Source organism: Diadema antillarum, unplaced genomic scaffold (genome assembly GCF_040938485.1).
Source record: "Diadema antillarum isolate AM-2024a unplaced genomic scaffold, OU_Dant_1.0 scf00000001, whole genome shotgun sequence".
Classification (NCBI taxonomy): domain Eukaryota; kingdom Metazoa; phylum Echinodermata; class Echinoidea; order Diadematoida; family Diadematidae; genus Diadema; species Diadema antillarum.
The window spans coordinates 5,622,686-5,649,789 of record NW_027270890.1 but is presented as its reverse complement, the minus strand read 5'-3'; the positions used below and the strand labels follow the sequence as shown (position 1 = coordinate 5,649,789).

The window sequence follows — 27,104 nt, the reverse complement described above, 5'->3', positions numbered from 1 at the left end:
ACTACATAAGGAAAATAAAAAGAGAATTTCACAAAACTTTACTTTTGAAGAAAGTGCACAGTTCTTTGACTTGCTACTGACGTATATTAAAGGTAATATCATTTCCCCTGCCTTCTGAAAGAGAGAAGTCGAGTGTTCTTTTGTTATGCTATAAAAATGGAAATATGTTGAATTTTCTTTATTCTTTCTTTATATCGTTGTACTCATGTGACATCACAAGCTACAGTAGTCTTTTCATCCAGCCGTGACTGAGCAGAAACTTCAAAAATTCATAACTTTTTCACGGATTGTCCGATTTTTCTCAAACTCTCACTGATGTGTTCTACTAATATTGCTGCATTCACTCAACCCACATGAAGGTGAACTTGTCCTTTAAAAGGAATCAACACCGGTGTCGTTCGCTACGCGCTGCATGCACGCACTGCTGCTGCACTGCTACGGCCTAACGTTAGATTTAACGTTCAGGAAACCTGCACATTTTTCCAAAAGGGAACCGTCATCACTCTAGTAAAATGCTCGAGAGGGATATAAAACAAATATCGACTGCTTTCTTTCGGGCCATGGTAAAACTATTTGACCTCGGTGATTTCTCAACAGTGCCATGTCCCTCGACTTCGTCTTGGGACATAGCACTGTTGAGAAATCACCTCGGTGCAAATAGTTTTACCATCTCCCTCTGTAGCAGTCGATATTTGTATATTCACAGCTTACAGGTTCTACGATGACTGTGCAAAAAAGAAGAAAAAAAAAACGTTATCAAATATTTACTTCTGGTACTTGAACCCGTCTCAGCAGTACTCGTTATTGTCTGGACAATATCCTGTATGATTGCACGATATGTCAGTCGTTATCCAAAAATAAATTCGAGCCTTCGCAGTATTACAACTCTACACATTGCAACATGGAGTCTCCCGTTCCTCTTCTCTACCATTCGTGGATCTCGGGCTTTTCTCAGAGAGTGAGTATGGTACCACATTGATGGTTACAGTTCGTTATTCCGAATGTTCGTTATTCCGAATGTTCCCTTTTCCGGATCAACTAACCTTCAATATTTCATTAGTGTATTAATGAACCTTCGGAGTAACGAACCTTATGTCATTGGCGTATTGAACTATTAAAGGAAAAAAAAGGAACCTGTTTCCATTAGTGTATTAACGCACCTTCCGAATAACGAACCTTCTGAACAATGAACCTTCGAAATAACTTAGCAAGTGTTCGGATATATTACCCTATTTCATTGTCGGATTAAAGAACGTGTTATATAGGTATGAGGAAATTGTGTGTTTCGGAATATCGAACATTCGGAGTATCGATGATCGCCCATATTGGTGACACTTTTTTTCTCTCTATTTACGTGAATAGGGAAAGAGTTGCTCGCATGGCAACGATGTACTGTACATCATAACCACGACATCGATCATAATTAGAGTTGTCGAATTTAGGTGTGTGCATAGAAGGAATTCAAATATTTGGTTATACTCTGTCTGTTGCCAGATGTGTTAAGTTCATTAAGTCCTTAATTAAGTCCCTAATTCCCCCAGCATGTCTGAAGGTCTGCATTGTTTATGCAGTCCGTTACTCTTTCGGTAAACTTTCATTGTTTATCCATCATGGCTTGATATGATTTGTATCTTTTTTCGTATTGTTAAGAGTATATAGAGAGTTTTACCGTAACATTACGGAAGCCTGGGGAATAGTCCTTTTAATGCTATGTCACACGGTGTTAAGATTAAAATCTCCATTTACTTGGCTTGTTTAAACCAACTTGGTGTATACTGATTTTGTGTCTGTGTCTGTGTCTGTGTGTGTGTATGTGTGTGAATGTGGATATGTACAGAATTATTCAAATACAAAGCGAAAATCCAATCACAAAACTCTCATGCCATTATTTACATGAAGTCCACTTGTTGAAATTCGCAACAACATATGTATAACGAATTTGAAGATATGTATAAGATATTTTGCCCCATCTTCTTAACAGCAAGACGTAAAAAAGGAGCAAGAAATCTAAAGAGGAATTGCTCCCAGATTTCAGCTGCTTTGAAGGTTCTGAATGTATGCCAGTCTTAATGTTACTAGGGCTAATTTCAATTGATAGTGACCATGATAATCATTGCAATATTATGAGAAATAAGGATGATGATGACTGGAGTGTGACAGCAAGGATTACGAGGTCATACATTTCATGCGTTTGTAAGCGAACTTGATTACAAAATCCTTCAAAGTCATAAAAGACGTCATTCTTGTGGAATTAGTCATCCACACGCAAAAGATGGTGTCTAAGAATGTCTTTCGTGATGTAATCAGTTTATGCACAGACAACTACGGGTATTATTATTACCTCACGTTAATTTTGTCATCTGCATCTCATCCGATATGTAGAAATACAATATTTTCTGTCACTGATTTTTGCACATTCTTTTTCTTTTTTTATTTCTTTCTACTTCTTCTCTTTCTTTCCCGTTTGTTCTTATTCCTTTTACTATCAATGCATTTAAAGCCCAAACAAAGTTCTGGTACGCCTGCAAAAGTTGTCAAATTTCGCTCCCAAATGTAAACGTATGCCTAGGAAATGTGCGGAACAACGCTGTTATAATAACAAGATATTCGATGGTTAACGACGAAAATGCGAAATATTAACCAAAAAGGTTCAGTCTCAGAACTTACCCGAACGGGGTGAGGCTAAACTCGGACTCGGGGATAACTCGGCCTCGCTTTGACGGCGGGATGAGTTGTATTGGTTGTCCCTTTGGATTGTACAGTATTGTACTATGGGAGCAGCCTGTATAAACTACATTGTGACAGCGCTTCGCGTTCTGGCTACTCGCAGTAGTATAGTATAGTATGGCTTTGCTTCGCGAACGAAGAGTTAAGGAAGTCTACGTCTGCTGCAGGCTCGAAAGTGACTGATGAGTCCGATGCGGGACAGGCAGGCACGGTTGCAGCGGTTGCACGGGAAAGTCGGTTGGTTGTTGTTGGGTGTTGGGCTTTTCCTCTGTTGTCTTTTTTCCGTTGAGTCGGGCCCTGCGATCATCCTCGAAGGCGGCTGTTGCTCGTCGAACAGTAAGGCGCCAAGATGTGCGATCAGAGGCGATAGCAGCCCACCGTCGGTGATCGATGTTGCAGGTGCTCAAGGTTGTTTTTTTTTTTCAAGCAGTCCTTGTATCTCTTCCTGGGTCCACCTCTGTCTCGGTGTCCAGAAGAGAGCTCAACGTACAGCATGACCTTCGGAAGGCGATGGTCTTCCATTCTCGAGACATGACCAGCCCAGCGCAGTTGAGTTTTCATCTGTGTGGCTTCGATGCTATAGTAGTCTCTGCCAGCTCAAGAACTTTGATGTTGGTGACAAAGTCATTCCAGTGGATGTTTAGGATGAAGCGGAGACATCGCTGGTGGAAGCGCTCAAGAAGGCGTAGGTGATGCCGGTAGAGGGCCCATGACTCGGATCCGTACAGAAGAGTTGGTAAGACAACAGCTCTGTATACGCTGATATTTGTCTGCTTTTTCAGGTGGTTGTTTTTCCAGACTCTGTCGTGCAGTCTACCAAAGGCGCTGCTTGCATTAGTAAGTCTGTTGTCAATTTCTTTGTCGACTCTTGCGTTTGATGTGATGGTGCTTCCGAGGTAAGTAAATTGATCTACCGTTTTGAGTTCTGTTTGCCCTATGGTGATGTGGGGGGAATGGTAATCCTGTCGAGGAACCGGCTGTTGAAGAACCTCGGTTTTCTTCAGGCTTACTTCAAGGCCAAATGCTTTAGCAGTAACTGCGAAGCAGGACGTTATTGAAAGCGCTGGAGAGCAGACTCTGAATGAGCAACAAGAGCGGCATCATCTGCGAAGAGTAGCTCACGGACGAGTAGCTCATGCGTCTTGGTGTGAGCTTGCAGACGTCTCAGATTGAATAGACTGCCATCTGTGCGGTACCGGATGTAAACAGCATCTTCGTTATTGAACTCTTCCATGGCTTGTTTGAGCATCATACTGAAGAAGATGGTAAACAGGGTCGGTGCAAGAACACAGCCTTGCTTTACACCGTTGTCAATTGGGAAGGGTTCGGAGAAATCACTGTTGTACCTAACCCGGCCTTGCTGGTTTTCATGCAGTTTGATGATCATATTGAGGAACTTTGGGGGACAACCAAGGCGCTCCAGAATTTGCCGGAGTCCTTTTCTACTCACTGTGTCAAAGGCTTTGGTTAGGTCAACAAAGGTAATGTAAAGTCCCACGTTTTGTTCCTTGCATTTTTCTTGGAGCTGTCTGAGGGCAAAGACCATGACAACAGTTCTTCTGTTTGCGCGAAAACCACACTGAGATTCTGGGAGAACACTTTCTGCGACACTAGGCATTAGTCTATTGAGAAGAATTCGAGCAAGTATTTTGCCCGCAATGGAAAGCAGCGTGATTCCTCTGTAGTTGGTGCACTCTGATTTCTCTCCTCTGTTTTTGTACAGGGTGATGATAATTGCATCCCGAAGATCTTGAGGTAGTTGGCTTTGATTCCAGCAAAGCGTGAAGAACTCGTGAAGCTTGGTGTGTAGGGCTTTTCCACCAGCCTTCCATACCTCTGGGGGGATTCCACCCACACCTGCTGCTTTGCCGATTTTCATTTGTTCAATCGCTTTAAGTGTCTCCTCGAGGGTAGGGAATTCATCCAGCTCAGGTTTAAAGAGCTGTTGGGGAATCTGGAGCAGGGCAGATTCTTGTACTCGCAGTAATTGTCCGAGTTGTTACAACGCGGGCATCAAAAACCTCTTTGGCGCGCGTGCGCTTATCAAGCACCTCTAAAAACAATCAAAGACGCTTGATAAACAACAACAAAAGCTTCAAAGACCGCGCGACTCAGCAACTGAGGTGATGTGCGTAAAGGCTTGAGGACCGCGCGCTGTCCATTTGTTTTGTACAAGATTAGCACGCACTTTCCTGTCTGTTCAGTTAGGCCTCGTTTGGTTTTATAGAGTAGAATATGGCGATCACGAACTGCGTGTAAATTGTCTGAAATAGGGTCGAGTTTTCCATGAGACCGAGTTAGTCTTGGAGCCTTCTGGAATAAAAGTCGGTTATCCGACATTTATTATTTTTCTCAAAATACTCCAAAACGACTCATCATTCCGGCAAACGGCGTCAGCCAGGTAAGTATCTATGTAGACTCTTTCGATATATTGTAAGCATATGAAATGGTGCCAGACGGGTTCTTAAGCCCTTACCAGAACTTTGTTTTCACTTTAACTCGTCGGTCATTTTCCGGGTTTTGTGTTCTTCTCTTCATAAGTTTTTCATTCTCCTCCCTCTCCCCTGCTAAAAAGAACACAGTGTCCACAGTGTGAGAAACACAGTGTGAACACAATTTGAACACAATGTGAATACAATGTGAACACATTGTGAACACAGTGTGAATCATCAATTCACAGTGTGACACGAACTCGCTGCGAAAACCAAACAACAGTGTGACGTCATCTCCACATTGTTAAATTCGAGCGTTTTCACATAGTCGACTATGTACCAACACTGTTAACACACTGTGGGACACTGTGTTCTCTCCAGTAGGGTCCACACTGTCTCCTCTTCCACTCTCTCCTCCTACTTCTTATTGTGCCTATCTTCTTCTATCTCCCGTTCCCTTTATCATCTTCTCCTCCATTCCTTATATTCACCCTTCTTTCCTCCCCTTTCATTCTATTTTTTTTTCATTCCTTCTTTGGCAGGTCCGTCTGGCGTTTGCCGAGAAAGGTCTTGAGTATCGGGAGCAAGTTTTAAATATAGTGCACGGCGACCAACATGACCCACACTACCTACGGGTCGTGAACCCGAACGGTACAGTACCCACGCTGGAGCACGGCGGAAAGTACATCCGGGACTCTAAAGATATCATAGATTACATTGACAAGCTACCATCTGAGAGTAAGGATTAACATTCTCATTATTGTGCTGATCTATTCTTAACGTGTAATTGCAATTGCGATTTACTCTTTTTATGCATCTTAAGTGCTCTGAATATGTGATACTTATCAATGGCAGAGTTATCGTTGTCATTATTACAATTCTTCATTTCATTATTATCAGTCTTCTTACGTTTATTGATTATTGTGTTACTGTTTTATGATTATTATGTGTCATAACCATTCACCACTTTGCTTGATGGTGCTTATGGGTACTTCTGCCATGTCTGCCTCGGTTTATATTAGTTTCAAATTTTAAATTAAGAACCGTTGACTATGTTAATCAAAGTGAATTGCCCTTTGTCACGTTGCTTCGGCAATGTCAGTCATGTGTACATTTTATTTGTGTCGAATGATTGGTCTTATAACATCACTGATCATTTTTAAAACTAGCAATAATGTTGAATTTTAATTGGACTAGCAGATATCAAATTCAATTTTAGTTTCAATATGAATGTATTACTGCAAATGTTTTCAAGAATACAACGTACAAACGAAAATATTTGGGTAAGTTTTGCTAACAAATTCAACAAATCTTTCAGACCCTTAATACAGGAAATTTTTGCATTATCTTTCCTTCCATGACCTGTTCTCCGTTGCAGGTATACAGTCGCAATAAACTTAAATTTTATAGCTTAACATTATAGCGATACTTTTCTGTCGTAGTTGTCAACACTCGAATGCGCTCTATCATGTCTATGTCATTTTTTAAAAACAATCTACCATCATTTGAAAGTTGTTGTCTTGGTGACACTAAGGGAGTTTATCTCAGGAACATAGAGCTCTTGTTCCTACTTTTGCTAGAATTCTTGTACGTACTTTGTTTCGCAATGCTTACTGTCAATTATCAACTATGGAAAAAAAAACCCTGCTAATTGACAACTTCTACTTCTGTGCTCCTCTATTGTCAAAGCGAACATAATAATGTTGATATGATGAACTACCTAAATAAACTAATTGAGGCGACACGTTAGAAAAGAAGAACTAACTACATGTACAGTAATGACAGAAGGAAAATGTGACTGAATAAATCGGCAACATAGACAACTCAAAACTGTCGTTCTCCTATGTAGCAATGGCCAGATTTAAAAAGGAAATACCGAAGAGAAACAACTGAAAAACAAGTTTGGAAGATTCAAGGGCCCATATGAATTCAAGGAGGACAACGTTTTGTCAATGTTGATTTCAACAGAGCCAAACTTGATCCCAGACGAGGGCTCCGAACTCCGAATTCAAGTCGATCACATGCTTGACCTCATCGATACCTTTGATATGCCCAGAGTGTCAAGGCTCGCCCTGGCAACGCCACAGCTCGCAAAGGACCCGGTTCTTTCCGCAGACGACAGGAAGAAACTGTTCGAAGGTAATTATGCCCGTTACCTACACAGCCGGTGCAACCGTGGGAGTTAGCTGATTAAAACCGGAAGTGGCACCAGAACTATAAACTGGGCCCCTTGCCCTTTTAAAGGGATAGTACAGTTTTGGTGGAGATGAGAATTTGGTTTTTAACTTTTTGCGAGATAACAAGAAAACACTTATAATATAGTACAGAACATACCATTTTAAGTGGAATTCAAAGTTTATTTGACGAAGATCGGGTTTGGAATGACTGAAACATCAAAAACCAAAGTAAAACAAAGCGATTGTAATAAAGTGTGGGTCCCACACTTTATTAGAATCGCTCTTTTTGATATCTCAGCCATTTCAAAACCAATTTTCATCAAATAAACGTTGGATTCCTCATAGAATTACATGCTCTTTCACATTTTATAAGAGGTTTCTGATTATCTCACCAAAAAATGTTAGAAACCTGAAATTAGGTCTCAACCATAACTGTACAATCTCTTTAAAAACGTGGCGCTGGAGGTGACCTGTCAACTGCCTGTAACGTTGCTCGACACTAACACTTTTTTTTTTTTTGGGGGGGGGGGGTTATCTCTCTCTCTCTCTCTCTCCCTCTATCTCTCTCTCTATTGCCCGATTGGGTTTCTATAAAAAAAAATTCGGTGGACAGGCCTGAAATTAAAGGAAACTTGATAGTCTATTTTGCATCTTGATGGTCCAACTTCAAATTTCAGTGGCCCTGGACCAACCACCGCAAATGTCGAACCCTGCCTCTGACTACGAGGACTGTTTCAGTGGAACCTCCGAATAAAGAGGGTGGATACAGTAAGACCCTCTGAGAACAAGTTGATAATCATTTCTGTGCTTTTAGTACCCGGATTTACATTGAAAATCTGCTGATGTAACAACATCATTGTCTGGTTTATTATAACGAGGCTATATCATCTCAATACACTGCGTAGCACCAATCATGTTCACACACACACACACACACACACACACGCACACACTGGGTTAGGATTCCATGACCCGAATTCACAATGACCAACTAGACTGAAACTTTTTTTCCCGGTCCATCACTCGACTTAGCGCGAACAGTGAGGTTTAGCAGCTCGAATAATTATATCATGGAAAGATACAGAGTCTAGACTTACGTCTATATTACATGAATCGCATATCGCGCGATCATAAAAAACCGAATGGTTGGGAAAGTACCAGAGCAACAATAATCTTATTGGAAACGGTGCGTTTCACCGTTTGCTTTACTTGCACGTGTGTTACCGCGAGTCCAGGTGATTTGTTTCAATAAGCATGAACGGGCAAAAATGTCAAAGAAAAAGAAATGCTTTATGAAGTTCTTCCGTCGAGATGTTTTCATTGCAACTGATTGACAAATTGCCCTACATCGACGTAAATAAGCACTTAATTGATCAATGTTTTAGTAGTAGCCATGATAAAAAAAAAATCATGGGCGTACATACTCGAGCAGGATTCGAACCCACGACCTCCTGATCACCGGACAGGCGTCATCTCCACTAGACCACCGAGCTTTCGCCCGACAGCAAGTGTTGGTTCTAATCCTTATAGCATGCAGCGGGTACTGCTTTGTTATTCAAATTTATGAAGTTCTTCCGTCGAGATGTTTTCATTGCAACTGATTGACAAATTGCCCTACATCGACGTAAATAAGCACTGAATTGATCAATGTTTTAGTAGTAGCCATGATAAAAAAAATCATGGGCGTACATACTCGAGCAGGATTCGAACCCACGACCTCCTGATCACCGGACAGGCGTCATCTCCACTAGACCACCGAGCTTTCGCCCGACAGCAAGTGTTGGTTCTAATCCTTATAGCATGCAGCGGGTACTGCTTTGTTATTCAAATTTATGAAGTTCTTCCGTCGAGATGTTTTCATTGCAACTGATTGACAAATTGCCCTACATCGACGTAAATAAGCACTGAATTGATCAATGTTTTAGTAGTAGCCATGATAAAAAAATCATGGGCGTACATACTCGAGCAGGATTCGAACCCACGACCTCCTGATCACCGGACAGGCGTCATCTCCACTAGACCACCGAGCTTTCGCCCGACAGCAAGTGTTGGTTCTAATCCTTATAGCATGCAGCGGGTACTGCTTTGTTATTCAAATTTATGAAGTTCTTCCGTCGAGATGTTTTCATTGCAACTGATTGACAAATTGCCCTACATCGACGTAAATAAGCACTGAATTGATCAATGTTTTAGTAGTAGCCATGATAAAAAAATCATGGGCGTACATACTCGAGCAGGATTCGAACCCACGACCTCCTGATCACCGGACAGGCGTCATCTCCACTAGACCACCGAGCTTTCGCCCGACAGCAAGTGTTGGTTCTAATCCTTATAAATCTAATCCTTCATAAATTTGAATAACAAAGCAGTACCCGCTGCATGCTATAAGGATTAGAACCAACACTTGCTGTCGGGCGAAAGCTCGGTGGTCTAGTGGAGATGACGCCTGTCCGGTGATCAGGAGGTCGTGGGTTCGAATCCTGCTCGAGTATGTACGCCCATGATTTTTTTATCATGGCTACTACTAAAACATTGATCAATTCAGTGCTTATTTACGTCGATGTAGGGCAATTTGTCAATCAGTTGCAATGAAAACATCTCGACGGAAGAACTTCATAAATTTGAATAACAAAGCAGTACCCGCTGCATGCTATAAGGATTAGAACCAACACTTGCTGTCGGGCGAAAGCTCGGTGGTCTAGTGGAGATGACGCCTGTCCGGTGATCAGGAGGTCGTGGGTTCGAATCCTGCTCGAGTATGTACGCCCATGATTTTTTTATCATGGCTACTACTAATACATTGATCAATTCAGTGCTTATTTACGTCGATGTAGGGCAATTTGTCAATCAGTTGCAATGAAAACATCTCGACGGAAGAACTTCATAAATTTGAATAACAAAGCAGTACCCGCTGCATGCTATAAGGATTAGAACCAACACTTGCTGTCGGGCGAAAGCTCGGTGGTCTAGTGGAGATGACGCCTGTCCGGTGATCAGGAGGTCGTGGGTTCGAATCCTGCTCGAGTATGTACGCCCATGATTTTTTTATCATAGCTACTACTAAAACATTGATCAATTCAGTGCTTATTTACGTCGATGTAGGGCAATTTGTCAATCAGTTGCAATGAAAACATCTCGACGGAAGAACTTCATAAATTTGAATAACAAAGCAGTACCCGCTGCATGCTATAAGGATTAGAACCAACACTTGCTGTCGGGCGAAAGCTCGGTGGTCTAGTGGAGATGACGCCTGTCCGGTGATCAGGAGGTCGTGGGTTCGAATCCTGCTCGAGTATGTACGCCCATGATTTTTTTTATCATGGCTACTACTAAAACATTGATCAATTCAGTGCTTATTTACGTCGATGTAGGGCAATTTGTCAATCAGTTGCAATGAAAACATCTCGACGGAAGAACTTCATAAATTTGAATAACAAAGCAGTACCCGCTGCATGCTATAAGGATTAGAACCAACACTTGCTGTCGGGCGAAAGCTCGGTGGTCTAGTGGAGATGACGCCTGTCCGGTGATCAGGAGGTCGTGGGTTCGAATCCTGCTCGAGTATGTACGCCCATGATTTTTTTATCATGGCTACTACTAAAACATTGATCAATTCAGTGCTTATTTACGTCGATGTAGGGCAATTTGTCAATCAGTTGCAATGAAAACATCTCGACGGAAGAACTTCATAAATTTGAATAACAAAGCAGTACCCGCTGCATGCTATAAGGATTAGAACCAACACTTGCTGTCGGGCGAAAGCTCGGTGGTCTAGTGGAGATGACGCCTGTCCGGTGATCAGGAGGTCGTGGGTTCGAATCCTGCTCGAGTATGTACGCCCATGATTTTTTATCATGGCTACTACTAAAACATTGATCAATTCAGTGCTTATTTACGTCGATGTAGGGCAATTTGTCAATCAGTTGCAATGAAAACATCTCGACGGAAGAACTTCATAAATTTGAATAACAAAGCAGTACCCGCTGCATGCTATAAGGATTAGAACCAACACTTGCTGTCGGGCGAAAGCTCGGTGGTCTAGTGGAGATGACGCCTGTCCGGTGATCAGGAGGTCGTGGGTTCGAATCCTGCTCGAGTATGTACGCCCATGATTTTTTTATCATGGCTACTACTAAAACATTGATCAATTCAGTGCTTATTTACGTCGATGTAGGGCAATTTGTCAATCAGTTGCAATGAAAACATCTCGACGGAAGAACTTCATAAATTTGAATAACAAAGCAGTACCCGCTGCATGCTATAAGGATTAGAACCAACACTTGCTGTCGGGCGAAAGCTCGGTGGTCTAGTGGAGATGACGCCTGTCCGGTGATCAGGAGGTCGTGGGTTCGAATCCTGCTCGAGTATGTACGCCCATGATTTTTTTATCATGGCTACTACTAATACATTGATCAATTCAGTGCTTATTTACGTCGATGTAGGGCAATTTGTCAATCAGTTGCAATGAAAACATCTCGACGGAAGAACTTCATAAATTTGAATAACAAAGCAGTACCCGCTGCATGCTATAAGGATTAGAACCAACACTTGCTGTCGGGCGAAAGCTCGGTGGTCTAGTGGAGATGACGCCTGTCCGGTGATCAGGAGGTCGTGGGTTCGAATCCTGCTCGAGTATGTACGCCCATGATTTTTTTATCATAGCTACTACTAAAACATTGATCAATTCAGTGCTTATTTACGTCGATGTAGGGCAATTTGTCAATCAGTTGCAATGAAAACATCTCGACGGAAGAACTTCATAAATTTGAATAACAAAGCAGTACCCGCTGCATGCTGTAAGGATTAGAACCAACACTTGCTGTCGGGCGAAAGCTCGGTGGTCTAGTGGAGATGACGCCTGTCCGGTGATCAGGAGGTCGTGGGTTCGAATCCTGCTCGAGTATGTACGCCCATGATTTTTTTATCATGGCTACTACTAAAACATTGATCAATTCAGTGCTTATTTACGTCGATGTAGGGCAATTTGTCAATCAGTTGCAATGAAAACATCTCGACGGAAGAACTTCATAAATTTGAATAACAAAGCAGTACCCGCTGCATGCTATAAGGATTAGAACCAACACTTGCTGTCGGGCGAAAGCTCGGTGGTCTAGTGGATATGACGCCTGTCCGGTGATCAGGAGGTCGTGGGTTCGAATCCTGCTCGAGTATGTACGCCCATGATTTTTTTTATCATGGCTACTACTAAAACATTGATCAATTCAGTGCTTATTTACGTCGATGTAGGGCAATTTGTCAATCAGTTGCAATGAAAACATCTCGACGGAAGAACTTCATAAATTTGAATAACAAAGCAGTACCCGCTGCATGCTATAAGGATTAGAACCAACACTTGCTGTCGGGCGAAAGCTCGGTGGTCTAGTGGAGATGACGCCTGTCCGGTGATCAGGAGGTCGTGGGTTCGAATCCTGCTCGAGTATGTACGCCCATGATTTTTTTATCATGGCTACTACTAAAACATTGATCAATTCAGTGCTTATTTACGTCGATGTAGGGCAATTTGTCAATCAGTTGCAATGAAAACATCTCGACGGAAGAACTTCATAAATTTGAATAACAAAGCAGTACCCGCTGCATGCTATAAGGATTAGAACCAACACTTGCTGTCGGGCGAAAGCTCGGTGGTCTAGTGGAGATGACGCCTGTCCGGTGATCAGGAGGTCGTGGGTTCGAATCCTGCTCGAGTATGTACGCCCATGATTTTTTTATCATGGCTACTACTAAAACATTGATCAATTCAGTGCTTATTTACGTCGATGTAGGGCAATTTGTCAATCAGTTGCAATGAAAACATCTCGACGGAAGAACTTCATAAATTTGAATAACAAAGCAGTACCCGCTGCATGCTATAAGGATTAGAACCAACACTTGCTGTCGGGCGAAAGCTCGGTGGTCTAGTGGAGATGACGCCTGTCCGGTGATCAGGAGGTCGTGGGTTCGAATCCTGCTCGAGTATGTACGCCCATGATTTTTTTATCATGGCTACTACTAAAACATTGATCAATTCAGTGCTTATTTACGTCGATGTAGGGCAATTTGTCAATCAGTTGCAATGAAAACATCTCGACGGAAGAACTTCATAAATTTGAATAACAAAGCAGTACCCGCTGCATGCTATAAGGATTAGAACCAACACTTGCTGTCGGGCGAAAGCTCGGTGGTCTAGTGGAGATGACGCCTGTCCGGTGATCAGGAGGTCGTGGGTTCGAATCCTGCTCGAGTATGTACGCCCATGATTTTTTTTATCATGGCTACTACTAAAACATTGATCAATTCAGTGCTTATTTACGTCGATGTAGGGCAATTTGTCAATCAGTTGCAATGAAAACATCTCGACGGAAGAACTTCATAAATTTGAATAACAAAGCAGTACCCGCTGCATGCTATAAGGATTAGAACCAACACTTGCTGTCGGGCGAAAGCTCGGTGGTCTAGTGGAGATGACGCCTGTCCGGTGATCAGGAGGTCGTGGGTTCGAATCCTGCTCGAGTATGTACGCCCATGATTTTTTTATCATGGCTACTACTAAAACATTGATCAATTCAGTGCTTATTTACGTCGATGTAGGGCAATTTGTCAATCAGTTGCAATGAAAACATCTCGACGGAAGAACTTCATAAATTTGAATAACAAAGCAGTACCCGCTGCATGCTATAAGGATTAGAACCAACACTTGCTGTCGGGCGAAAGCTCGGTGGTCTAGTGGAGATGACGCCTGTCCGGTGATCAGGAGGTCGTGGGTTCGAATCCTGCTCGAGTATGTACGCCCATGATTTTTTTATCATGGCTACTACTAAAACATTGATCAATTCAGTGCTTATTTACGTCGATGTAGGGCAATTTGTCAATCAGTTGCAATGAAAACATCTCGACGGAAGAACTTCATAAATTTGAATAACAAAGCAGTACCCGCTGCATGCTATAAGGATTAGAACCAACACTTGCTGTCGGGCGAAAGCTCGGTGGTCTAGTGGAGATGACGCCTGTCCGGTGATCAGGAGGTCGTGGGTTCGAATCCTGCTCGAGTATGTACGCCCATGATTTTTTTTTATCATGGCTACTACTAAAACATTGATCAATTCAGTGCTTATTTACGTCGATGTAGGGCAATTTGTCAATCAGTTGCAATGAAAACATCTCGACGGAAGAACTTCATAAATTTGAATAACAAAGCAGTACCCGCTGCATGCTATAAGGATTAGAACCAACACTTGCTGTCGGGCGAAAGCTCGGTGGTCTAGTGGAGATGACGCCTGTCCGGTGATCAGGAGGTCGTGGGTTCGAATCCTGCTCGAGTATGTACGCCCATGATTTTTTTATCATGGCTACTACTAAAACATTGATCAATTCAGTGCTTATTTACGTCGATGTAGGGCAATTTGTCAATCAGTTGCAATGAAAACATCTCGACGGAAGAACTTCATAAATTTGAATAACAAAGCAGTACCCGCTGCATGCTATAAGGATTAGAACCAACACTTGCTGTCGGGCGAAAGCTCGGTGGTCTAGTGGAGATGACGCCTGTCCGGTGATCAGGAGGTCGTGGGTTCGAATCCTGCTCGAGTATGTACGCCCATGATTTTTTTATCATGGCTACTACTAAAACATTGATCAATTCAGTGCTTATTTACGTCGATGTAGGGCAATTTGTCAATCAGTTGCAATGAAAACATCTCGACGGAAGAACTTCATAAATTTGAATAACAAAGCAGTACCCGCTGCATGCTATAAGGATTAGAACCAACACTTGCTGTCGGGCGAAAGCTCGGTGGTCTAGTGGAGATGACGCCTGTCCGGTGATCAGGAGGTCGTGGGTTCGAATCCTGCTCGAGTATGTACGCCCATGATTTTTTTATCATGGCTACTACTAAAACATTGATCAATTCAGTGCTTATTTACGTCGATGTAGGGCAATTTGTCAATCAGTTGCAATGAAAACATCTCGACGGAAGAACTTCATAAATTTGAATAACAAAGCAGTACCCGCTGCATGCTATAAGGATTAGAACCAACACTTGCTGTCGGGCGAAAGCTCGGTGGTCTAGTGGAGATGACGCCTGTCCGGTGATCAGGAGGTCGTGGGTTCGAATCCTGCTCGAGTATGTACGCCCATGATTTTTTTATCATGGCTACTACTAAAACATTGATCAATTCAGTGCTTATTTACGTCGATGTAGGGCAATTTGTCAATCAGTTGCAATGAAAACATCTCGACGGAAGAACTTCATAAATTTGAATAACAAAGCAGTACCCGCTGCATGCTATAAGGATTAGAACCAACACTTGCTGTCGGGCGAAAGCTCGGTGGTCTAGTGGAGATGACGCCTGTCCGGTGATCAGGAGGTCGTGGGTTCGAATCCTGCTCGAGTATGTACGCCCATGATTTTTTTATCATGGCTACTACTAAAACATTGATCAATTCAGTGCTTATTTACGTCGATGTAGGGCAATTTGTCAATCAGTTGCAATGAAAACATCTCGACGGAAGAACTTCATAAATTTGAATAACAAAGCAGTACCCGCTGCATGCTATAAGGATTAGAACCAACACTTGCTGTCGGGCGAAAGCTCGGTGGTCTAGTGGAGATGACGCCTGTCCGGTGATCAGGAGGTCGTGGGTTCGAATCCTGCTCGAGTATGTACGCCCATGATTTTTTATCATGGCTACTACTAAAACATTGATCAATTCAGTGCTTATTTACGTCGATGTAGGGCAATTTGTCAATCAGTTGCAATGAAAACATCTCGACGGAAGAACTTCATAAATTTGAATAACAAAGCAGTACCCGCTGCATGCTATAAGGATTAGAACCAACACTTGCTGTCGGGCGAAAGCTCGGTGGTCTAGTGGAGATGACGCCTGTCCGGTGATCAGGAGGTCGTGGGTTCGAATCCTGCTCGAGTATGTACGCCCATGATTTTTTTATCATGGCTACTACTAAAACATTGATCAATTCAGTGCTTATTTACGTCGATGTAGGGCAATTTGTCAATCAGTTGCAATGAAAACATCTCGACGGAAGAACTTCATAAATTTGAATAACAAAGCAGTACCCGCTGCATGCTATAAGGATTAGAACCAACACTTGCTGTCGGGCGAAAGCTCGGTGGTCTAGTGGAGATGACGCCTGTCCGGTGATCAGGAGGTCGTGGGTTCGAATCCTGCTCGAGTATGTACGCCCATGATTTTTTTTTTATCATGGCTACTACTAAAACATTGATCAATTCAGTGCTTATTTACGTCGATGTAGGGCAATTTGTCAATCAGTTGCAATGAAAACATCTCGACGGAAGAACTTCATAAATTTGAATAACAAAGCAGTACCCGCTGCATGCTATAAGGATTAGAACCAACACTTGCTGTCGGGCGAAAGCTCGGTGGTCTAGTGGAGATGACGCCTGTCCGGTGATCAGGAGGTCGTGGCTTCGAATCCTGCTCGAGTATGTACGCCCATGATTTTTTATCATGGCTACTACTAAAACATTGATCAATTCAGTGCTTATTTACGTCGATGTAGGGCAATTTGTCAATCAGTTGCAATGAAAACATCTCGACGGAAGAACTTCATAAATTTGAATAACAAAGCAGTACCCGCTGCATGCTATAAGGATTAGAACCAACACTTGCTGTCGGGCGAAAGCTCGGTGGTCTAGTGGAGATGACGCCTGTCCGGTGATCAGGAGGTCGTGGGTTCGAATCCTGCTCGAGTATGTACGCCCATGATTTTTTTATCATGGCTACTACTAAAACATTGATCAATTCAGTGCTTATTTACGTCGATGTAGGGCAATTTGTCAATCAGTTGCAATGAAAACATCTCGACGGAAGAACTTCATAAATTTGAATAACAAAGCAGTACCCGCTGCATGCTATAAGGATTAGAACCAACACTTGCTGTCGGGCGAAAGCTCGGTGGTCTAGTGGAGATGACGCCTGTCCGGTGATCAGGAGGTCGTGGGTTCGAATCCTGCTCGAGTATGTACGCCCATGATTTTTTATCATGGCTACTACTAAAACATTGATCAATTCAGTGCTTATTTACGTCGATGTAGGGCAATTTGTCAATCAGTTGCAATGAAAACATCTCGACGGAAGAACTTCATAAATTTGAATAACAAAGCAGTACCCGCTGCATGCTATAAGGATTAGAACCAACACTTGCTGTCGGGCGAAAGCTCGGTGGTCTAGTGGAGATGACGCCTGTCCGGTGATCAGGAGGTCGTGGGTTCGAATCCTGCTCGAGTATGTACGCCCATGATTTTTTTATCATGGCTACTACTAAAACATTGATCAATTCAGTGCTTATTTACGTCGATGTAGGGCAATTTGTCAATCAGTTGCAATGAAAACATCTCGACGGAAGAACTTCATAAATTTGAATAACAAAGCAGTACCCGCTGCATGCTATAAGGATTAGAACCAACACTTGCTGTCGGGCGAAAGCTCGGTGGTCTAGTGGAGATGACGCCTGTCCGGTGATCAGGAGGTCGTGGGTTCGAATCCTGCTCGAGTATGTACGCCCATGATTTTTTTATCATGGCTACTACTAATACATTGATCAATTCAGTGCTTATTTACGTCGATGTAGGGCAATTTGTCAATCAGTTGCAATGAAAACATCTCGACGGAAGAACTTCATAAATTTGAATAACAAAGCAGTACCCGCTGCATGCTATAAGGATTAGAACCAACACTTGCTGTCGGGCGAAAGCTCGGTGGTCTAGTGGAGATGACGCCTGTCCGGTGATCAGGAGGTCGTGGGTTCGAATCCTGCTCGAGTATGTACGCCCATGATTTTTTTATCATAGCTACTACTAAAACATTGATCAATTCAGTGCTTATTTACGTCGATGTAGGGCAATTTGTCAATCAGTTGCAATGAAAACATCTCGACGGAAGAACTTCATAAATTTGAATAACAAAGCAGTACCCGCTGCATGCTATAAGGATTAGAACCAACACTTGCTGTCGGGCGAAAGCTCGGTGGTCTAGTGGAGATGACGCCTGTCCGGTGATCAGGAGGTCGTGGGTTCGAATCCTGCTCGAGTATGTACGCCCATGATTTTTTTATCATGGCTACTACTAAAACATTGATCAATTCAGTGCTTATTTACGTCGATGTAGGGCAATTTGTCAATCAGTTGCAATGAAAACATCTCGACGGAAGAACTTCATAAATTTGAATAACAAAGCAGTACCCGCTGCATGCTATAAGGATTAGAACCAACACTTGCTGTCGGGCGAAAGCTCGGTGGTCTAGTGGAGATGACGCCTGTCCGGTGATCAGGAGGTCGTGGGTTCGAATCCTGCTCGAGTATGTACGCCCATGATTTTTTTTATCATGGCTACTACGAAAACATTGATCAATTCAGTGCTTATTTACGTCGATGTAGGGCAATTTGTCAATCAGTTGCAATGAAAACATCTCGACGGAAGAACTTCATAAATTTGAATAACAAAGCAGTACCCGCTGCATGCTATAAGGATTAGAACCAACACTTGCTGTCGGGCGAAAGCTCGGTGGTCTAGTGGAGATGACGCCTGTCCGGTGATCAGGAGGTCGTGGGTTCGAATCCTGCTCGAGTATGTACGCCCATGATTTTTTTATCATGGCTACTACTAAAACATTGATCAATTCAGTGCTTATTTACGTCGATGTAGGGCAATTTGTCAATCAGTTGCAATGAAAACATCTCGACGGAAGAACTTCATAAATTTGAATAACAAAGCAGTACCCGCTGCATGCTATAAGGATTAGAACCAACACTTGCTGTCGGGCGAAAGCTCGGTGGTCTAGTGGAGATGACGCCTGTCCGGTGATCAGGAGGTCGTGGGTTCGAATCCTGCTCGAGTATGTACGCCCATGATTTTTTATCATGGCTACTACTAAAACATTGATCAATTCAGTGCTTATTTACGTCGATGTAGGGCAATTTGTCAATCAGTTGCAATGAAAACATCTCGACGGAAGAACTTCATAAATTTGAATAACAAAGCAGTACCCGCTGCATGCTATAAGGATTAGAACCAACACTTGCTGTCGGGCGAAAGCTCGGTGGTCTAGTGGAGATGACGCCTGTCCGGTGATCAGGAGGTCGTGGGTTCGAATCCTGCTCGAGTATGTACGCCCATGATTTTTTTATCATGGCTACTACTAAAACATTGATCAATTCAGTGCTTATTTACGTCGATGTAGGGCAATTTGTCAATCAGTTGCAATGAAAACATCTCGACGGAAGAACTTCATAAATTTGAATAACAAAGCAGTACCCGCTGCATGCTATAAGGATTAGAACCAACACTTGCTGTCGGGCGAAAGCTCGGTGGTCTAGTGGAGATGACGCCTGTCCGGTGATCAGGAGGTCGTGGGTTCGAATCCTGCTCGAGTATGTACGCCCATGATTTTTTTTTATCATGGCTACTACTAAGATTGATCAATTCAGTGCTTATTTACGTCGATGTAGGGCAATTTGTCAATCAGTTGCAAAGAAATGCTTATTGAACTTTGGAACCAGCTTGAAAGCCCAATGCCAAGGTAACTGTGCGACCTAAGTCTGCGAGCTGTATGGGGCGCCAAGTGTCGCATGGCCTCTTTCGTTACGAAATCATCAATTTCATCGACGAAATATTAATATCGTTACGAAGTGACAACCTTTCGTAACAAAATGGTCATTTCGTCGACGAAGTGACTGATTTCGTAACGAAATAGGCCATGCGACTCTTGCCCCCCTTCATACAGTTTGCACCAGCTTGCCACCAGCTCGCAGGCTAAGGTCGCATAATGGGCATTGGACTTCAAGGCCGTGTCACACCTTTCCGGGCAAGCCTTGCGTAAGACTTGCGAAGAACAATTTTTACTACTCGGAGATCCCCGCAGATGACCCGCACCTGGCAGTACCTAGCACGTATCTCATCCGTAGTCGCCCGGAGGTGTGCACGGAAATCTTTTTACCCGCAACTATGTTTAGGCCCTGTCACACCTTTCCGGGCAAGCTTGTTGAGTCTAGGGATTTTCCAGCATACCGGGCATTTCTAAGCGCGGACAAGGATTTGAGTGAGTCAGTGCATGTGTCTTACTTGCTGGAAGCGTTCTACCTAAATTCTACTTGCGAGAATACTGTGTGACCTTTGTACCAGTCGCGTGGGGGCTGACAACTCAGTGGAGGAATTCCTCTGAAGGAATGGCTGATCCCACAGAATGTCATTATCTTGGCTGCATACGAGACTGCGAAGTACCTGCGTAGGAGTTGCCTGCGAGGTGCTGCCGCTAAGGGAATCCTACTGGCGTTCTGCGTTGACCTCTCCGGGCATTCCCGCGACTCACCCGGGAAAAAATTTGGTCATGCTCAAAACTTGGCTGCGGTTAAATCGGACTTGCCTGCGCACCTCCGGGCAACTACAGGCGAGATACGCGCTAGGTACTGTAAGGTGCGGACCAACTACAAAGAGCTCCGGGTAGCAAATTCGTTTCCCCGCAAGTCAAGCCGCAAAACTTCCCCAGATGTGGTATGACAAGGCCTTGAGCATGCTCAAAACTTGTTCCGAGTGAGTCATGGTGATTCGCTCGCAGAGGTACACGCAGAACACCAGTATGAGACCCTTACAAGCAGCACCTCTTAGGCAACTCCAAAGCAGGTACAGCTCAGTACCTGTAAGTCGCTCGTAACAGAAAACGGATCGGTTTCAAAGCTCTTACGCACGTCACACGGAATACACGCAAGTAGAAGGTAAGAAGTACGTGTCTAATAAGTAAGAAACAGGTACGAAACTCGCAAACATTCTTGTCCGCCCGCTGAAAATTTTCCTGCGTGCGGAAAATCCCTCCTCGCAACAAGCTCGGTTAGCCTGCGCGGAAAGGTGTGACAACGCCTTTAGTCTCGCAGCCGTCCCTTTTCTTGATGTCAAAAAAGCTAGCTAATAATACGAAGCAGCCTCCCGGGTTGGACAACAGAAATATATAATGTATCACTATCTTGCGCATGTGCAGGACTCCATTTGTTTTTTCTTTACCCAATTAGCGTCGTTTCAGCGTTCGTGTCGCAGATCTAGAGCTCGCTATTGTGCGGTTCAGTTGGCTATTGCATGCTTGGTGATAAAACATGCCGCTATGACTATTAATTAATTGATTGATTGATTGATTGATTGATTGTGAAGTTATTTCACTGAAGAACATCCATGGCAGCCCGCAGGCAGAATTGCGGGCATTTTTTTTTTTTACGTGAAACCAGTCACATCACATTAAAATGCGCAGAAAACGGAAAATTATGCACAGAGGGCCAACAACTATTTCCGAAGATGTATAATGTAATGCATACGCCGGACTGTGCGGTTTTAATGATGTGAGGACTATCCCGACCCCATACAGGAAGGCAGGGAATTCACTTCTGACGTGTTAGTCTCTTACAAATAGTCATTGGAAAATGATACAAGGATTAAGGGAATTTAAAGTTTTGTAGAAGAGTATAGTAAACATTGTTATTCGTACTCATTCTCTCTCGGGTATACGCATGATTGCCCTGACATCTCACTGATCAGTGGAGGCATCTTATAGCGTGTAAGTCATTGTAAGGAGTAATGATAATAAAGATGACAAAAGGATTATATTTTCGATCTATTGTTTTGTTACCAATCCGTCGGTGTATTGGAAATTGTTTTTAAAATGTGTGTACTCGTTTTGTATTCATCTTTCCAACCGTCTTTTAACGTTCTAACCTACTAACGTTTTAAGGTTTTACATACTTTATCCATCTATGTAGGGCCTACTTATCTGCATGCTATCTATTATGTTCTTCATCCCAAGTTGCTGTCTTCATGAAATTTACTTTAAACCATTATCTTTATCAATATTCTGATATTGCTCGATCTATCTCCCCTTCTCATTTGATATGCCATATAACAGGCGTTGGATCCAAAAGGACGGAGAAACTCAAACGGGTGAAAGCCGAGAACCCAGATATCTCCGAGATTGTCCAGGTCATCATAGATAAGAGTCCTCCACCGAGCTCGGCGACGACTAGGGAGGCGGCGCTCCTCACACAGCTTGACGTGTGCGACAAGGGTTTTGCGGAGATCGAGACAGCGCTTGAAAAACAGAAGGAATCCTCTGGTGCGAAAATCAACAAATAGTCCATTCCACTTGTAGAAAGAAATCAATCCTTTCTTTATACCCCAGTTCCAAACAGATTTTTTCCTCTCTCTTTGGTCATTCGTTAGAAGCAAAATTTTTTGCTTCCGGCCCCCACCGTAGTGTATCGCATCGTAGTCTGATGAATCCGACTTGTGTTGGTCGACTAGTCAGGGCATGATCCGATGAGGCAATAGATCGTCCGATGGAGGAGCTATAAGCTTAAGTCCAGTCACTGTCTAATAAGTGTCGAGTCAGCCTGATATGTGTCGAGTCTGTCCGATGTATGTTAGACTTGTGTTGTTCGACTATCGGGCGTGTCCATCGGAGTGGACGTCCCATAAGAGTCTGTTGAGTTCCAAACGATTAAACAGTCATCGGACAGGCTGACTTGAGTTTTGGTTCTGGGGCTCTTCTAGCCTTTTGTCAAGGCCCTCTCGCTGTAACGGGTGAGCGAAGCGAGACCGGCAGAGCGCGACAGCGCGAGGCTGGGCTCTTTCACCATACAGAGAGAAAACCTTGACAAAAGGCTAGGGCTCTTCTGGCATTGGGATCATCCTCAGTGAGTCTTGGACATGTTGGAGCAAGTCTCTGGAGTTCATTGGAACTCATCTGAACTCGTCGGATCGCTGAAATGTTTGCATCTTGGGTATCAGGTGAGGCTCCGATGGTCGGTGGAATAGGAATTTAAGATCATAAGCCCCAGGGACTCAACAGGTAACAATGTTTGGCGTCTTTATTGTATCAATTAATCGGGATTGAAGGCCCCACTTTATCTATGATGAACGAGAAACATTGGAAAACGTAAGTTCGGTGAGGCTTTACAACAATTCATAATTGTAAATTTAGAATCATACCAGAGTGTGAAAATAGTCGAACTTCCTTTTTTAACAGGAGTGCTTCGAACACACAGATTCCTGATAATGTGAATGTAATAAACATAATATAATACGCAGTATAGTATATAGGCCTATTATAATATTATACGGAGAGTTTTGCGTCATTGAAGTTTAAATCACATTTTCAAAACAACTTTTGAACAATGAATAATGGAAAGGTCCGTTTTATATCCATTAAGCTACACATAAGTAACTTTCTTTCGATTCAAATTGCCAATTTTCAACATAACCCACCTCCCTGCCGTCCTCTCCCACCCCCATGGAAAAAAAGAAAGAATGACATTAGAAACACGACCACTGTGTTATTATTCAATAAAGAATTGATATGAATTTTGACTGATTGACTCCATGATTGGACTTCGTATCAATGCTCTTTACCCCCTTCACTTTCCTCTCTCTCACCCTCTTTCCCTCCCTCCCCTCTCCCCTCTCCCCTCTTGGATTTCGCAGGAGGACAACAGTACTGGCTGTGTGCAGACCACATCACACTCCCGGATATCCATCTCGGTGTTCTGCTACATCGGCTCGTCTTCGTTGGTCAGGCGAAAAGGCTATTTCTAGTCAAGCAACCTCTATTGACGAACTACTATCAGCGATTCATAGCGAGACAGAGCTTCAGGAGCCAGTGTAGCGTCGTCAATGACCCATCGCAGTGGGCTTAATTCTTAGCACATGTGTACAGTGGACTCCCAATACAACGAAGTCCTCGGAACCGGCAGTTTTCTTCCTTTATATCGAAATGTCTTTATAACCGAGCAAATACTGTCAACAATATAAATACATACATTGGATAATGTTGCAGCCTGGATTTTTACTTCGTTGTAACCGGAATTTCGTTGTAACCGTGTTTGTTATAAGGGAAGTGCATTGTACTGTATTTCAATAGTATGTAGGCCCTATACACAGTAGGATATATCAATTCAAGGTAAATAATAATGATAACAACAACAACAACAATAGCAAACAACACATAACAGTACGCAACAAACCAACCGTTTATAACAGGACAAAGGTACGTCGCACGAACCCAGTAGCGGTAACGATAAATAGGCTGTCATTACGGTGATCTTTTCAGTTCACTACCACGTTTTGCAAACGTTTGCACGGAAGTAACAGGAGAAGGGTAGGTTAGTAGCTTTAACGCAGGAATCAGAGATGACTTCCTCACAGTTGAAGTAGAAATGGCAATCATCTATCACATCATCTTTGGTTCCAAAATGGCTCTTTGCTCTAATTCAGAAGACTTGTTTTAATTTTGTTTGGAAAGGAAATGATCGGGTTAAAAGGGTTATGGTGTATCCGGATTATAAAGATGGTGGATTGAGGATGATGAATTGTTTGTAAAAAGGGGAAGAAGCATTTTCCTTTACATCTTTGATTTATTTAGAAGTGTTACAGGCTTGAGAGGATCTGCACAATTGCAGAAATTTTGAAGAGGGAAAAAGTCACCCAATCATGTTTAATAATAATGATTTTTTATTGAAGGGGGAAAATAGCATTCGATGCAGATTTATACAGGCGAAAGATTTATCATCTGGAGAATTTGTTCGCCAAAAATTGTACAAGACCGATCATTTATTTTCAAAGTTTTGATTTAACCAGTAAAATTGTACTGCATATATCTGAAGTTTGAGTCTATTTTTGAAAAATGGAAAATATGATGGCATTTTGCGTAATTGGTATAGAGTAGATGATGTGTGTGATTAACATATATATATAATTGTATACATAGCATGATATTATATATAATCTATATTACTCTGAAAGACGTGCATTCAATTAAGATTTATGCTCATTTCGTGTCTGGTTTACAAAATTTATATTGCTTAAAAGTTTTAATATAGAAATTAGAGACTGCCACCAGAAAATTTATATTCCGGAAAATGTTTGAGTACTATTTTTATGAGGCCTTGAACTTCAACGCTTATAGGAAATCTTAAAGAATTTCAATTTAGACTACTTCATGGAGCAGTTTATACGAAGGTGCAGTTATCAAAATTTTGTTTTGTTGCTGATAACCTATGCTCTTTTTGTAGTCAAAGTTCAGAAACTTATTCGCATTTCTTTTGGAATTACGTTGAAATTAAAGACCTTCGGCATGAATTAAGAATTATTTACAAAATAAATTTTCGTTTGTTATTATGGTCTATCCTTTTCATTAACTATATGAATACATAGATCTGTAAACCAAATCAAAAGACGTAATCATACGGTCATATAGATTATATATATCTATTCTTTATATAAATTAGGTGCATCATGCACTGGCTGCTGAGGACATGGAACTAATTACTTGGGTTTACATTTCAAATTTAATTTGATCAGTTTTAGCAGCTGTTTAGTAATTCCCATAATCTGCATGGTTCTTTTTCTTCTGTAATGAAACTCGAGTACTAAGTATGATCTTAAACCTTGCGGGAGATGGAATCGTATTAACATTCAAAATATTGATAATTTCTAGGCATGACTGTGATAACCTTGAGTTTTCAACACTCTCAACAGTGGTGGGCAAGTCATCTTCCTTCACGATTATGGTAGGGTTGGCAATTGTTCGACTGGAAAACGTACCTGTCCCGTTTACAGGAAGCTGTCTTGGACTCTAGGATCGGAAAGTCTTCATACTTTCACTTCTACCATGATCATCCAGGAATAGTTGGTGTGAGGGAACACCTCTTGGATGATAATAATAATTAAAGACTCAGTTTACTCAAGACAGCCGGAATGATTCCTTAAACAAGCATTTACCCAGCCATTCTGATACCTATTGGATCAGCACTCGTCAGATAGCACTATGAACATCTTCCAGCACACCTGACCTTTCGTCAGGCCAAGATGTCATCCGCTCCACGCCCAAGAGACTAAGGCATCATGATAGAGTTATGTAGAGTCATCCTCAACTTTCTGACATATTTGTCAACTTTGTGTTTCCTACTGTATGGATTTCACTCTTAAAACAGACACTGGCATTGCTCTTTGGTTTCGAATCTTGGAGCATGGTTTAAAAAAAAATGTTTCTGTACATGTGCGCACTGTTGTAATATACTTGACTACAATTCGTTCCTCCAGATCGAATGTAGTTGGCAAGAAGGCACGTGTGATTATCATGCCCTCAAGACACTGCTAGCTGTGGAAGACCATATGAATACCAATGGTCAACATCATTGCGAATCCAGTTTCTGGTAGTGAACCCAAGACAGAATTCTTGTACTGATAACTAGCCTCATTTTAAAGTAGTTGACATACATGTCAATGTTTCTTTTTGTTTAGTTTTTTCTGTTTGTAATATCTAAAAAAAAAAAGAAAATAAGTTATGATGACTAACTTCTTTAGAGCTTGGGCTGATATTAATAAATGTGAAAACTGTAACTTCATCAGGCAGGGTATGGGAGGCATGAAAATTATCAAAAATCTCGTTTAAACTTTACACATTAGAACTACTGGAACTTTTGCGTATAGAATGTTGCTCTTTCCTAGGGGGACATGGGAACATGACAAAATAACAGTATATTGTTTGACATGTTTTTGTTTTTTTCAGGGAAAGAATTGCTATAATGTAGTATATGTTGTATGAAGTAATTCTAATTATAATATGTAGATGGATTCCATTACTTTCTTTTCTAAATTCATTCCTAGACTATACTTCATTCTGTATCTGCTTTTGGTGGAACATGCACCCGTCTTTCCGGAGTGTATATAGTATAGATTATCATAGATTATCTAGGT

General features: G+C 42.3%; 1 protein-coding gene across 1 annotated transcript; it reads left to right on the top strand.

The window, feature by feature from the left end:
* Window positions 1-467: 467 nt before the first annotated feature.
* Window positions 468-25,101, top strand: LOC139719271 (ganglioside-induced differentiation-associated protein 1-like). Its single transcript, XM_071630726.1, has 6 exons — window positions 468-507; window positions 707-958; window positions 5,702-5,897; window positions 7,128-7,298; window positions 22,258-22,464; window positions 23,832-25,101. The coding sequence occupies exons 2-6, from the start codon at window positions 902-904 to the stop codon at window positions 24,041-24,043; spliced, it is 843 nt and encodes a 280-aa protein (XP_071486827.1). The 5' UTR covers window positions 468-507; window positions 707-901; the 3' UTR covers window positions 24,044-25,101.
* Window positions 25,102-27,104: the final 2,003 nt, after the last annotated feature.

Excerpts from the sequence above, each read along its gene's own strand:
- LOC139719271 (XM_071630726.1), top strand. The coding sequence starts at position 902 with ATGGAGTCTCCCGTTCCTCTTCTCTACCATTCGTGGATCTCGGGCTTT. Across the intron at positions 959-5,701 it reads TCTCGGGCTTTTCTCAGAGA|GTCCGTCTGGCGTTTGCCGA; the intron begins GTGAGTATGGTA and ends CTTCTTTGGCAG. Across the intron at positions 22,465-23,831 it reads AAAACAGAAGGAATCCTCTG|GAGGACAACAGTACTGGCTG; the intron begins GTGCGAAAATCA and ends TGGATTTCGCAG.